Source organism: Chiloscyllium punctatum, chromosome 5, assembly GCF_047496795.1.
Source record: "Chiloscyllium punctatum isolate Juve2018m chromosome 5, sChiPun1.3, whole genome shotgun sequence".
In the NCBI taxonomy this organism is placed as follows: domain Eukaryota; kingdom Metazoa; phylum Chordata; class Chondrichthyes; order Orectolobiformes; family Hemiscylliidae; genus Chiloscyllium; species Chiloscyllium punctatum.
Window position 1 is genome coordinate 25271673 of NC_092743.1, and position 12300 is coordinate 25283972.

Consider the following 12300-nt stretch of genomic DNA (forward strand, 5'->3'; position numbering starts at 1 on the left):
CTGCTTGGTTCCACTAAATTTGCAGCTTTTATTGCTACCATTCCAAACAATGTTGTATCAAACATTTCACCTGTTGCGTCCATCGTGACTGAAAGTGCCCCTCAGTGCTTTCACTGGATGAGATGTTATTTGCATTACTTTGCAGGCACAGTGATCAGTTGCAAGATGATTTAAATGTGTAGTGAATTAAAATTTAGAAATTGTTTCAAAAGTGATGTGAGGTATAAAGTTCAGTCTGCGGGTGTGCTGATAGCGTGAATGTTATTTTCCGACAATAACCTGGCAGTGTTGCCTCCTTCAGATGTCAAGCCATTTCTACTGTTTCTAAGCAACAGCTCAGGTGCACCTGTGTTTAACGGAAATAAAAATACATAATTAAAAGTTTTGAATATTTAAAATCACGCCTTGTCAATGTTGCGAGTGCGCAGCAAATCCTTCAATGTTTAACTGAGAGAAGGAAACAGATTAACATTTTGTCCCTTTCCAGCAACCAATGCTAATGGTGCCCTTCAGAGTTCTGTTACCTGTAGGCACCAAGTCAAGATCTCAAACTAAAATGGAAATTGTCTTTCTGCACCAGCATCTGACTCAAAGTCTTGTGCTTGCTGTGTGACTGAAGACTCTGAGGATTCAGGAACTGTTATACAATACGGAGCTTGCAACTGAGTACAGTTCCATCATTGAATAAATCCCATGCATTTCCACTTTCTAGCCACTCACTCAATAAGGATAAGGTGAGCAAAACCAAATTGACTTTTAAACTTGTAAGTTCATGGCCACCAATATCAAATTTAACGCTCCCTACTATCATCCCCATGAGGTGATTTATCAGAATAGATTTTAGTGAATATTTAAATGAGCCTCACGTGTTTTTATTCCATTAAGAGATTTAACACTGTCCAGCACAGAGCATGCTGCCTGTTTGAAGATCTGAACAACCTTTGTTAGAACATGTAGCAATGTGCCCTAATTCGACTTTGACATGAGACCAACTTGGTAACTTTTGGAGTCGAACATGTGCCTGAACTGAAGGGCAATTGAATTCGGACAGGGCAAGTGTGATAATGGACAAACAATTGCCATTGCTGAACCTCATTTGAAAGAATTTGCTGAGCAGCCAGTCTTCCTCATAGACAGCTCTACTACAGGGAATTTTGGGAAATGATTGATTATGACAGGGCTGCAGCAGTGCCTCAAAGGGCAAGAGTTGGAAGATTCAGGAGTGGAAGGCGACAGCAGAGAATGTTTATTCAACATTTGTAGCTGCAAAGGGATGAAAGATCCGAGAGCCTTTTTGGCTCAAAAAACATGAGCAACCACAGCAAACTGTGTGCCAAAGCTGCAACCAGCATTTCATCAATTTAGATAAGGATGTCTTACATATCCAAACAGAATGGCCACTTCTCTACATCTATTAAACACAAATATTACAAAGGAGAACTAATAGGTAGTCACAAGTAGATGGAGATGAAATAGCAACAGGGCTCATAACCATGTCAGCTGCAGAAGGAGTTCTGGCTGCCAAAAAATTGGATTGGCTGGACAACCGCTTCCTGTGCAATTTTAGTTCCATTACTACCCTATGCTATGAGGATTTGGTCTCTTTGGTTTGGTTTTCACCCCATTTTTATCAGTTGTGGAAAGTGGGCATTGCATTTTCTGTTTTGATTTTAGATTGATGAGACCAATAGGATTATAGCAACATTGATCTGGGTTTGAGAGAGATTCAAATAAATGTAAACAAATGGTGGAATTTTAGGGACAAGTATAATCTGTTTTAGCTAATCCCAATTGGCAGAAAATTGATAGAATCAAATCAATGAGAAGCAAAATGCTGTTGGATGTAAAGGAGGCAAGTAATCTTACTCACCAGTTGGCATCTGGGTGGGTATTCAGTTGCAGTTCTCTGTATGATTCCACAAGAAGCAGATTGTTACCAATGTAGTGTTCTCTATCTTGGGACAGCTACCAATCCAGTCTTTTGAATATTTCTGCATAAGTAAAAGGACTGTTCAAGATTGATATATATTGGATGCATTTATTTTCAAAGTATTTCTCTATCCTTTGATGACGAAATTAATCGTTATTAACTGTTGATAGTTTTGGCAAAGTGATCTCATTAATATTAAAGAAAAAAACTCCTTACCTCTTGTCTAGTTTAGGACAGGTCATAGCAATTCATTAGTTTTGCAGGAGATGCGGTTAGTTTCTGTCCAATGTATAGAGCCGGTGACAAAAATAGAAATCGCTGGAAAAACTCAGCAGGTCTGGCAGCATCTGTGGAGAAAAATCAGAATTAGCGTTCAGGTCAAGAGAACAGTTCTGAGTAAAGGTCACTTGACCAGAAACGTTAACTCTGATTTCTCTCCACAGACCTGCTGAACTTTTCTCGCAATTTTTATTTTGTCTCTGACTCACAGCATCCACAGTTCTTTCAGTTTTTATATAGAGCCAGTGTTGGGAAAGCTTGACCAGTATCTTTCCTGCAGACGTTAGTGACAAAGCAATTCTGACAATTTTCAGTAACCCATTTTAACTTTGGTCAAGGACTGATTTCACCCTGGATCCAACAGAATTTAAAAAAAAATGAATCTTAAACATTAAGTGCAGGTATACTTTAACTGTTAATATTGAAATGCAAACCTTTATATTGAACTTATTGCAAAGGATTTTTACCGTGAAGCAGAATAAGAGGAGTAAAAACATAAAACTTTCAGCCCATTGCTGCCATTAACCTAATTGCCCACATTGTTCCATGTTTGTTTGACTATTTATGAAATGCTAAGTTTGTGCTGCCTCAGTACTTTTCCTTCTTAATGGTTTATGGTTTGACGATTATTGTTAGAACCGCAAGTATTGTACTAATTTTCTGGTGTCTTATCTTCACTTGCATTTCTAATTTATAGCTTTGTGTGCCCATTCAGTATTTTTGTGTCAAAACAAGTGAATAATGACATTGCATCTAACTTGTGAAACAGTGGGAACTAAACTCACTGAGTAAGGAGTCAGAGACGGCTGGGAAAGTAGCAAATGTTGATGTTCTGTGACAAACCGGTTTAATTTTATGAATATACATTTAAAAATATATGGATGCATGATTAGTATCAGTGTTAGAACCCTGTTAGAATTCTATTAATTTTTTTAAATTGCTTTTTCCTTTAATTGCCTGTATTTGAATGAAAATCCTTAATTTCTGAGCTTTCAACATCTGTCCTTTCAATTGCAATATTTTCCTCTGCCTGTTTGCCCACTGTCTTCTATCAATCTTAACAACAGTCTTGTTTTCGCTGACCAGTCTTGATATTCCTGTATTTCACTTGCTGTTTCTTTGCTGATCTTGACACCTTATCCTTTACTAACAGCTTATTCACTGACTAATCATGTAGCCTGTTTGTTATTTTATTGGACAACTAATCCAGAGGCATGGGACAATTGATTTGGAAATATGAGTTTAGTTCTCACCTCAGCAACTGGGAATATATTAATTAAATAAATAAATCTGAAATAAAATATCAATTTTAGCGAAGCTACCACCTTGTTGTAAAAACCTGTTAGATTCACTGATGTCAATTTTGAGAAGGAAATCTGCTGAGATATCTCTGTGATTTCAGACTCACAACAATGTGGTCGATTCTTAGGCATCCCCTGAAATGGCCTATCAAGTCAATCAATTCTGTTGGAGAAAGTGGCTTACCACTACCTTCAAGGGAAATTTGTAGTGGGCAATAAATGTTGGTCTTGCCAGCAGTGCCTGCGTCCTGTGAATGAACAATAAGAAAAATATTGAAAGTTTTGGTGTTTTGCTGTTTCTTTTAATGCTGTTGAAGTTTTGCTGCCTCTTGCACCCTCCTTAACAGTTGTTGAAAACTTATTCCATCTTGGTCTTTGACCTTTTGCACTCTCAATCTATCTATTATCTAAACCTTCTGCTTTCTTGTTCTCTTTCACTTGTCCAACTCTCTTTTATTTGTGACAAAGCTGTATCCCTCACCTGTCCTTCTTTCTGTCACAGCTCTCACTCTTATTGTAGTCTTTCCTCTACTTTCTTTAATGCACTTTAGTCTTTATTCTCTAATACTCCTTTCTCTTTACTCCTTACTCAGCTTGGCCTCCAATCCTCCTGTTGTCCCTTTATTTGCTTCTTTACCTCCTTCTCTCTTTCTGGAGGTAAAAGTATATTATTTATTCACAACTGAGAAGCACTTTACCTAAATTATATTGGCTATTGGTGTTTCTGAACAAAGTGTTTGACTGAAATGAATTTTTTTTTTGAAATCCTTATCTTTGAAGACATTTTATTTACAAATTTGCCAACCAAGAAAAAAAAGAAATCGACTCATTGTGTGGCAAATAACAATCCTAAATGCTTATTTTATGAGTTTTGCAGTTTAAGGTCACTGTACACTTCCTCCTCTTTCACTAACCTCTCTGCAATATATTATATAAATGTCTTTGGATTTTCTTGGTTTTAAGAACCATTCAAGCACAAATCAAAAGAAGGTGATGAAAGTGGCTTACGTTGCTCAATTAATGTGTGTTTACACAATTGTTAACCAATCAAAGCTTTTATTTATTAAAAATGCATGATGCATATCTAACATATGCAAGCAAGAATGAATGCTGCTGTGCACTATCTCAATAATTGATGATTGGCTGAGTGAACAATAGCTCATCTTGTGATTTGATCCTATCCATGTTCTGTTAACACTTTTTAGTTGCAAAGACAGTGCACAAAAAATTCATTTTTGCCTTTATATTATTCTTTAAAATATTTCTTTTTGCATTTCCATATTTAATTTTCATTTTTAGATTTTGTTTCAATCTTTTCATTATTTATGTTATGATTTTTTTCCTCATTGCCAACCTTGTGGTCCAATCAAATATAACCTTACATTATATTTTGGTTATCCTCAATTGAGCTCAACTATTCCCATTCAGCAACTGAGGGTAACTTCTCTCAAAGGACGGTTGAACAATTGGAGATTGCAGCGTGTAAACTCTTTGTATTGAGGGCAAAATCTGATTGCAAGCATCGAAAACTGACAAATCTCCAAAGTGCTCTAACTGCATCCTTCTCCTGTGGATGCCTCAATCACAGTCAGCAAGTCCTCCTCCTTGACAGGAAAACCACTGACTGTAGACTAATAAGTGGAGGAAAGGAAAGAGAGAAGGGGCTTAGAAGCAAAGTGCTTCCCTGATCCCCCTGGTAAAGCTGATTGCATGATGCATTCATTTATTCTTAGAGGCTTGATTGTAGTTAGTGAATATAGCTTAGAAGCGCCGGGAAATTAAAAAAAAAGAAATAAAGTCCTGTATCTCATACTGCTCTGGTTCTTGACTAGGTGGCTGGAATGCCTGGTCGTCTTGGGGTGACTGTACCAAATCGTGTGGGGGTGGATTGCAGACCCGAAGCAGGACCTGCCATTCCCAGTTAGAGGAAGGGTTTGTTTGTGAAGGAGTTTCAGAAGAAGGAAGATTATGCAATAAGCAGCCTTGTAATAGTAAGTTTCAATTATTTTATAGGAAAATGAACACTGTATAGTTTGGCCTCTTGATTTAGCTGTTCTCCTAGATTCTCCCTCTATTCTCCTTTCTGACCTTTATTTTCTACTTGTACACCTTCACACATCCTCCTTGTCACTCCTGTGACAAAACTAAAACTCTCCTGTTATGCAACAACGCATGTGGCACAGTCTGTCAAGCCCAACACTAACTGTTCTCCCAATCAAATCTAGTTCAATTCAATATGGTAGAATACATTATTTTGAATTTAAAGTCCAGCAATTCCAATTTTCATTCTCTGTTTCTCAGCTCCTCTCCTAAAACAGGCTTAAAGCTAACCCAGGATAAATTCTTAGAAGAATTGCCATCTTCAAATAGGCTACCTCAGAACTATGTTCCTAATCTTCCTAAATTCTGATAATGGCTCCCTGTAGCATGGATTCACTAGTCTGTAATCTCAGTTCTGACTTGGTTTGTCTGGACTCACCACTGTCAGGACCTGACCTCAAGGGATGGAACCATCCACATTTTCACATTTTCTGTCTTTATGTTGGGATTTATCATGCTGCTTCTTATTTGTTTCATCACACTCATGACTTAATTCTTTCACTCCACTCTTAATCTCACTCCATACATGATTCATTTTTCTGAATATCACTGTTTCCATCTTTCTTATGGCCTCAATAGATATGTGGAGTAATTACAATGTATGTTATACAACTGTCTGATTATTGTAATGTTTCAAGTATGCTTAATATTGTTAAATTAAGCTGATTCATACCATCAATATCCCTGCTAATAACTTGATGTAAAAATATTTAATTTGGTGCATACCTTTTACAGTAATTAAGAAATTGCATCATCAGGGATTGTGTTCTTTTCAAAATGACCTGTTTTCATGCTATTAATAGAAACATTGAAAACTTCTATCGTTTAGTGAGTTAACCCAATCAGAAGCTGATCCATACAAAGGACAATCATGTGAGGTGTGTGTGTGTGGAGTTTTCCAAATTTAGCTGTGTTAATTACACATGCCTAGGTTGGGTAGATTTAATCAACAGGTGTCTTTTGCAAATGAATGTAGACAGGATCAGAGTCTAATGAAATAATTTCACAGCACTTAACATTAAGATTCAAGCAGGGAACAGCTGCCACTTGTCAATTTACTGGAGGGTGGAAAATGTTTGTAGAGTCATCCCCGACAAGAAATCAATGCCATCAGAAAATGAAAGGAGTTGGCAATGGGAGAAAATTGGCTGAGAAAATTCATCAGGAAAAATCCAACTTCTTGCTGCAATTTCCAGCTTTTGCAGAACTGTGAATATTGTCACACTTTAATCTTGCTGCTGAACCTAAACACCCTTAGAAGTCATTTGTATGCAGTGGAGCTTTCTTAGCTTCCTTCAAGATGCTTAGCTCCTGATAAGTCTGTCAAGTTGAAAAATACATTTAAAAACCTCATCTGATGTGCAAAGAAATTTGCTCCATATCTATTCATTTTAAAAAAAAAATAATTTTCCATGGAGGGAAGAGAGAGTAAAGAAAGAATCATTCAAAGCTGCTTTTATGAACTCCTTAGTGGCCTGCATTTAAAGAAACTTTGTTAGAGATTGGATTTTGCTTTTCTCAATTCAAGCTGGAGGATGGCCGGGGAAGAAGAGAGACAAAAAAACTGCAATAGAAAAGACGGGTTCATTTTGAAGAACATATTAATAAAAGCAATCTTGCAGTCAAGGCCATTTACAAAACAGAGAAATCTCATGAGATGGTTCATAAATGAGCCGAATTGGTGAGAAGATTATCAGGAGCCTCGCTGTAGCTGACAACATTTAAAAATGTAGAATTCCATATATAAAAGTAATGGAGAGATTTTCAACATATTCTGTGATTAGGTTTTTATAGGGTTTAATTACTTTTTCTGCTTTTATTGAATTTTGATGTAAATTTGTTGATATGATGAAGGTTTACGACATCCTCCTCCAACTGCCTAGATAGATTGAGAACTATGGCGTGTGAAGCTAAAATAAGGCAAGTAAATATAATTCAGCATATATGAAAGATTGTGGTATGTGCAGATATCCACTTCCCTTAAAAAAACTCAGATACAATAGTTTTAAATAGGAGACACATTCCAAATTATTTCAAATTCCAAGTATAAGATTGTGCTCGATTGAACTTCCAAAATAGCTACAAGTACTTGATTAAGTAAACCAATTGTTTATCTTATTAAAACACCTAACCAGATATCATTTAGGAATGCAATATCGACCAAATGTTTCATAATCTGCACCCCCCCACCCCGCCCCCGACTAAAAGAAGTCCAACTCTTTACTCATGTTCGACTTTGACATTGAGATTTGACATTTCAGTTCTTTGGATTAGATTTACTCCATTACATAGGGAGCTAATTGTAAGACATTTAAAGTACCTATTCCCCAATTTTTATCAGTTGACAAAAAAACCAGAAAGACCTGATTTAGTATAAATCATTGGTATACCTTGACATTTGTTTGAAAAATGGGATCTTGATGGTGAGACTTTTGAACTGAAGACATCCGCTGTTAAAAAAGGTATTTGATGTATATGCTAAATTATCTGCTATTATAACAATTATGTAACCTAGTTAAAAGAAAACAATCATTCCAGTAAAATGGACTGCAGAGTTTTGAAGATGTTTTTACAATTATCACAGTAATTTCAATTCTATCTTCAGATGATGTTTACCCAGCAAACATTTTATGTCGTATTTTGGGGGGAAGAATTTGATTTCACAACAGATTTATACTAACAAAAGATGGAAACATAATGTCCTCTTGAAATTTTGATGTGTGGTAAAATTTTGTTAATTGATTGGAATTTTCTAAAATGCTACATTGACACAAATCACAGGAGAATCAAGCACTCATACCATATCTTAAAATATTTTCTGTGCATACATGGGATGAGGGAAGAAAACGTTCTGAATCTTAAACTGTATTTTAAAAAAATCTGTCTGCACTTCTACAATCTGATCTACAGAATTTTTTAAATTTAAGAAAAAATGTGTACAATGGCCTCCTTCATCCTTCCAGCTCAATAAATGCATCAAGCTGTCATTTCCCCATTCTATTAATTGTTAAAAATAATATCCATGGCTCTGTTGACTCCTCTGACATTTATTTGAATGAGCTGCTGTTAAAGTCAAGAGTTGTTCATGCACTCTTGATCTATGTATAGACCTAACAGCTTGTTTACAGGGGAAATTGACTTGATCCAACCATTTAGTCTAGCTATTGCTACCCAAATCTTATTGACCCCACAATCTCATGATTTTGTATGTTTGCTGACTGGCATTGAGGGAAGAGCAAATTGTGAATCAGGGCCACATTCAAATTTGTGCAAGTAGCAATTACAAATTCTTTTCTTCTAAATCCAAATAACAATGTGCAATGAAAGGGAGAATTGGGTGCTGAATCGTCAAGTGACTCCTAAAGACTATTATGGGAATTTGGCAACTGGTTTACACTTCCTCCAACTCTTGGCAGAGACACTTTGAAATGTGAACACAATTTAAATATTTATTTTAGTTGATGAGAACTTTGTATTCTTTTTTCTTTTAAGCTGAAGTAAATTGCAACACAGTCTTTAGAACTCAGTTTTCCTTTTACTCCAGGCACTTCCACACGAAGTGTGATTGTAACACCATTAATATGTCATTAATTAAACAAATTTTCTCAGACAGCTATTAGAAATAAAAGTAATTCTAATATTTAAAATAACTTTATGTCTTACTTCATTTTTATTAAACTAAAAATCTTTAGTCTGTTTGCAATAGTGAATAAATATTGTATTTTTACCTTTCTGAAAAGTCATTGGCCTATACCAATATCATATGGAAAATGTTTGCCTATGGTATTGTTTTCTTTAATTGAATGCAGGCATTAATGTTCAGGAATCATTCTAATAGGCTAAATGTATTGGTTGTCAGCCTTGCCTGAATAGTCACACTCTTTCCTCTAAGTAATAAGCTTGTGCACACTGACAGGCAAAAGAGATATGCAATAACATACAACCAAATGAAAGCACAGGAAATCAAAAGTGTAAAGAATAATGGCAATCTGGAAAACTTGGACTGATATTAAAGGAAGGGAAACTGAAGGTGAATATTTCTGAAAAGGGAAACCATTTGTCGATACTTTGCATCATGCACCCATCAAGACAAATGTAAGAATGCTAAATAACAAATTATCACACCAATGCATGCCTAAGGCAGAAAAGGGGCCAATTGGTTGGAAAGCTCATTCTGATTGGCTGACATGAATGCAATGTGGAACTTTGGGCTCCCCAAGACATTTGATCATTCAAAAATAGAGCAAGACTTAAATTTATTCCTCTTAATTGCAAAGATTGAGCCATTATTTATTAATATATATTTCATGTAACAAGCATAAATGAGACATTTATATGTTTATATTATTTACCTAAAAGTGATCATTGGTGAAAATATTAGCACACTTTGGATTGTTTTACACATGTTGTTCAATTATGGAATCACATCTAGCAGTACTTACCACACAATTGGCAATATCATGCATGATTTTCAGTGCTGATACATTGCCAAGCATATTGGCCATGTGTTCCAAAGGTTTGCTGATCAAATCAAAAAGTGTTGACCTTGTTGTTTGAAACAGGCAATGTACAGATCATACTCAAACAGCCTGTGTTTGAAATAGCCAAAGTAAAATGTCTACTGTTAGAAATGTTTCTGCAATCGAGCAGCACTTACTGAAAACCCCTGAATGTGCTCACAACAATGCTAAAATCAGTTCAAAATAATCAGTCAAGTTGTAACATGGCTTTTTATCGCTTACTAGAAGCAAAATACATTTTACAATGCAATTCAATATGCAAAACCTATTCTTTGCGAACAAAAGAATATGTTCAAACCTTGCACCTTTTTGAAATACCCAGAGATGAATGGAGCCTATGCTGCCCTCTACTTTCTCAGTCACAATGCCTCAGTCAATCAAAATCACTTGGAAACACTTTCATCTATAGTATAAATTGCTGTAACCACTTGAAGTCTGGCAATTTTGCATTATTATCATGATGAGTACAAAATGAATAACTTCAGTAACATGTCTCACTTTTGTGAAAGAGAAATGGAAGAGGAAAAAGTAAGAACCACAAAAAAAATACAAAAATATATTTAGAGTGATATCAAGATTAAAGGTTTTTATAATATTAAAGCAGGAAAGAAAGCTAGTAGAATATAACCAAAACTCTTTAAATGAATATTGTGGTCATATTTTAAGTTAAATTAACAATGGGACAGACCTGTTGGGTTTTAGCTTCATATCACTTGTTACTTCTGAGAAAATAAATAGCTGACATTCCACAGAAACTATTCATAACTTGAGGAACCAAACCCTGAAAAGTGGGTTCACGGAAACAGTGAAAAAAACAATCAAGATTGGTAGTTTCCCTCTTAGAGTTTTAAAAGAAATTCATAAGGAAATTATTGATACTTCAGCTGTCAACTTCCAAAGCTTCTTGGATCAGGAATTGTCCCTTTAGACGGGGACATTACAAATATGACTCAATGAAGAAAATTGGGAGGCAGAAAAATTGGGCAATTGCAGACCCAACAGTCTGTAATTTGTTGTGGGGAAATTATTATAATGTATAATTAAGGGCAGAGAAATTTGAGATGATTAGAGAGAAGTAATATGGATTTGTAAAGGGGAGTTTATGTCAAAGGAATGCTTTGAGAAAGTATCTGAGGTAGGAAATGCTTTACAAATATACTGTACATAAGCTTTCAAAATACATTAGTAAAGTTCTAGGAAAGAGAGTATTAGCTGAACTTCAAACATATGGAATTGAAGGAAAGTTATTGACCTGTTTAGTTTAGTTAAGTAGTAGAAAATACAGTAGGTATATTGGGTTTTGATTCTAATTAGAAAGACTTATGTGCAAACATAGCCACCCTCTATGAGAATGGAAAGAGTCTAGCAAAGAAAAAAAGATGAATTTTATTGCACCTCGACAAATGTTAAAGATTATAAAAATTGGCTCTACATTAGCACAAAGGCTGCTTGGATGACCTTACCTTGGATTAGTTCTGACAAGAGCCTACTTTACTCTCCCACATCCTCACTTGATATAATCACATTGGGTGGTGCTTATCATGCTTAACAAACATAACCTTCCTGGACCCATCCCCTGCAGGCCTTTTTTTCTGACCATTGTTATTGTTAAACATTTATATCTCTGACAACCTCATCTATCCCCATTCTTTGGCTTTACAAAATTCAGGTGATCCGAGGTTTCATTTTTATCTTCAAGCATATTTTCTTCAGACTTGGAAGAAAGGAAAACATTATTGTGGAAGGTAATTTGTTTCACTCCCTTTGATATTCTGAGGTTCTCTGCTGAACTGGATAAGCTTTAATTTCTTCTACTTCTTTTGCAAATACGTACTGCCTGCTTCAGCAGGGATTTTTTTTATTGTTGCAGTATCTTGAATCTTTAGATATTGCTTGTCTCTTCTTGGTGATGTCTTCCATGGGAATTGTATCTCTAACCTATATTGGTGGATCTTTGTTCTCCACGTTTCAATACATCTATGCTCAAGTCGGTAGACATTTTAGTTCAATTTATTCATTAGTTTTGACTTTTTAAATTTGCTCTCAGTGATTGGAGAGTTAGGAAAAACAATTTGTTTACTTCCTCAGTTTATAAACTGAAAAATTCTTTTGTCTGGATGCAGTGTCTGTGATTATTGTTGAGGATTATTCCATGAAAGCTAAGAATGTC

At 35.5% G+C, this 12300-nt stretch overlaps 1 protein-coding gene across 13 annotated transcripts in view; it reads left to right on the plus strand.

The window, feature by feature from the left end:
- adgrb1a (adhesion G protein-coupled receptor B1a) overlaps window positions 1-12300 on the plus strand; it is a 563161-nt gene that overhangs the window by 159567 nt on the left and 391294 nt on the right. For 12 of the 13 annotated variants that reach the window (XM_072569963.1, XM_072569962.1, XM_072569956.1 and 9 more), the window contains exon 3: window positions 5343-5501. The exons of the other annotated variant lie outside the window; for it this stretch is intronic. In XM_072569963.1, coding sequence (XP_072426064.1) covers window positions 5343-5501 — 159 coding nt within the window. The remainder of the gene's footprint in view (window positions 1-5342; window positions 5502-12300) is intronic. 13 annotated transcript variants of the gene reach the window in all.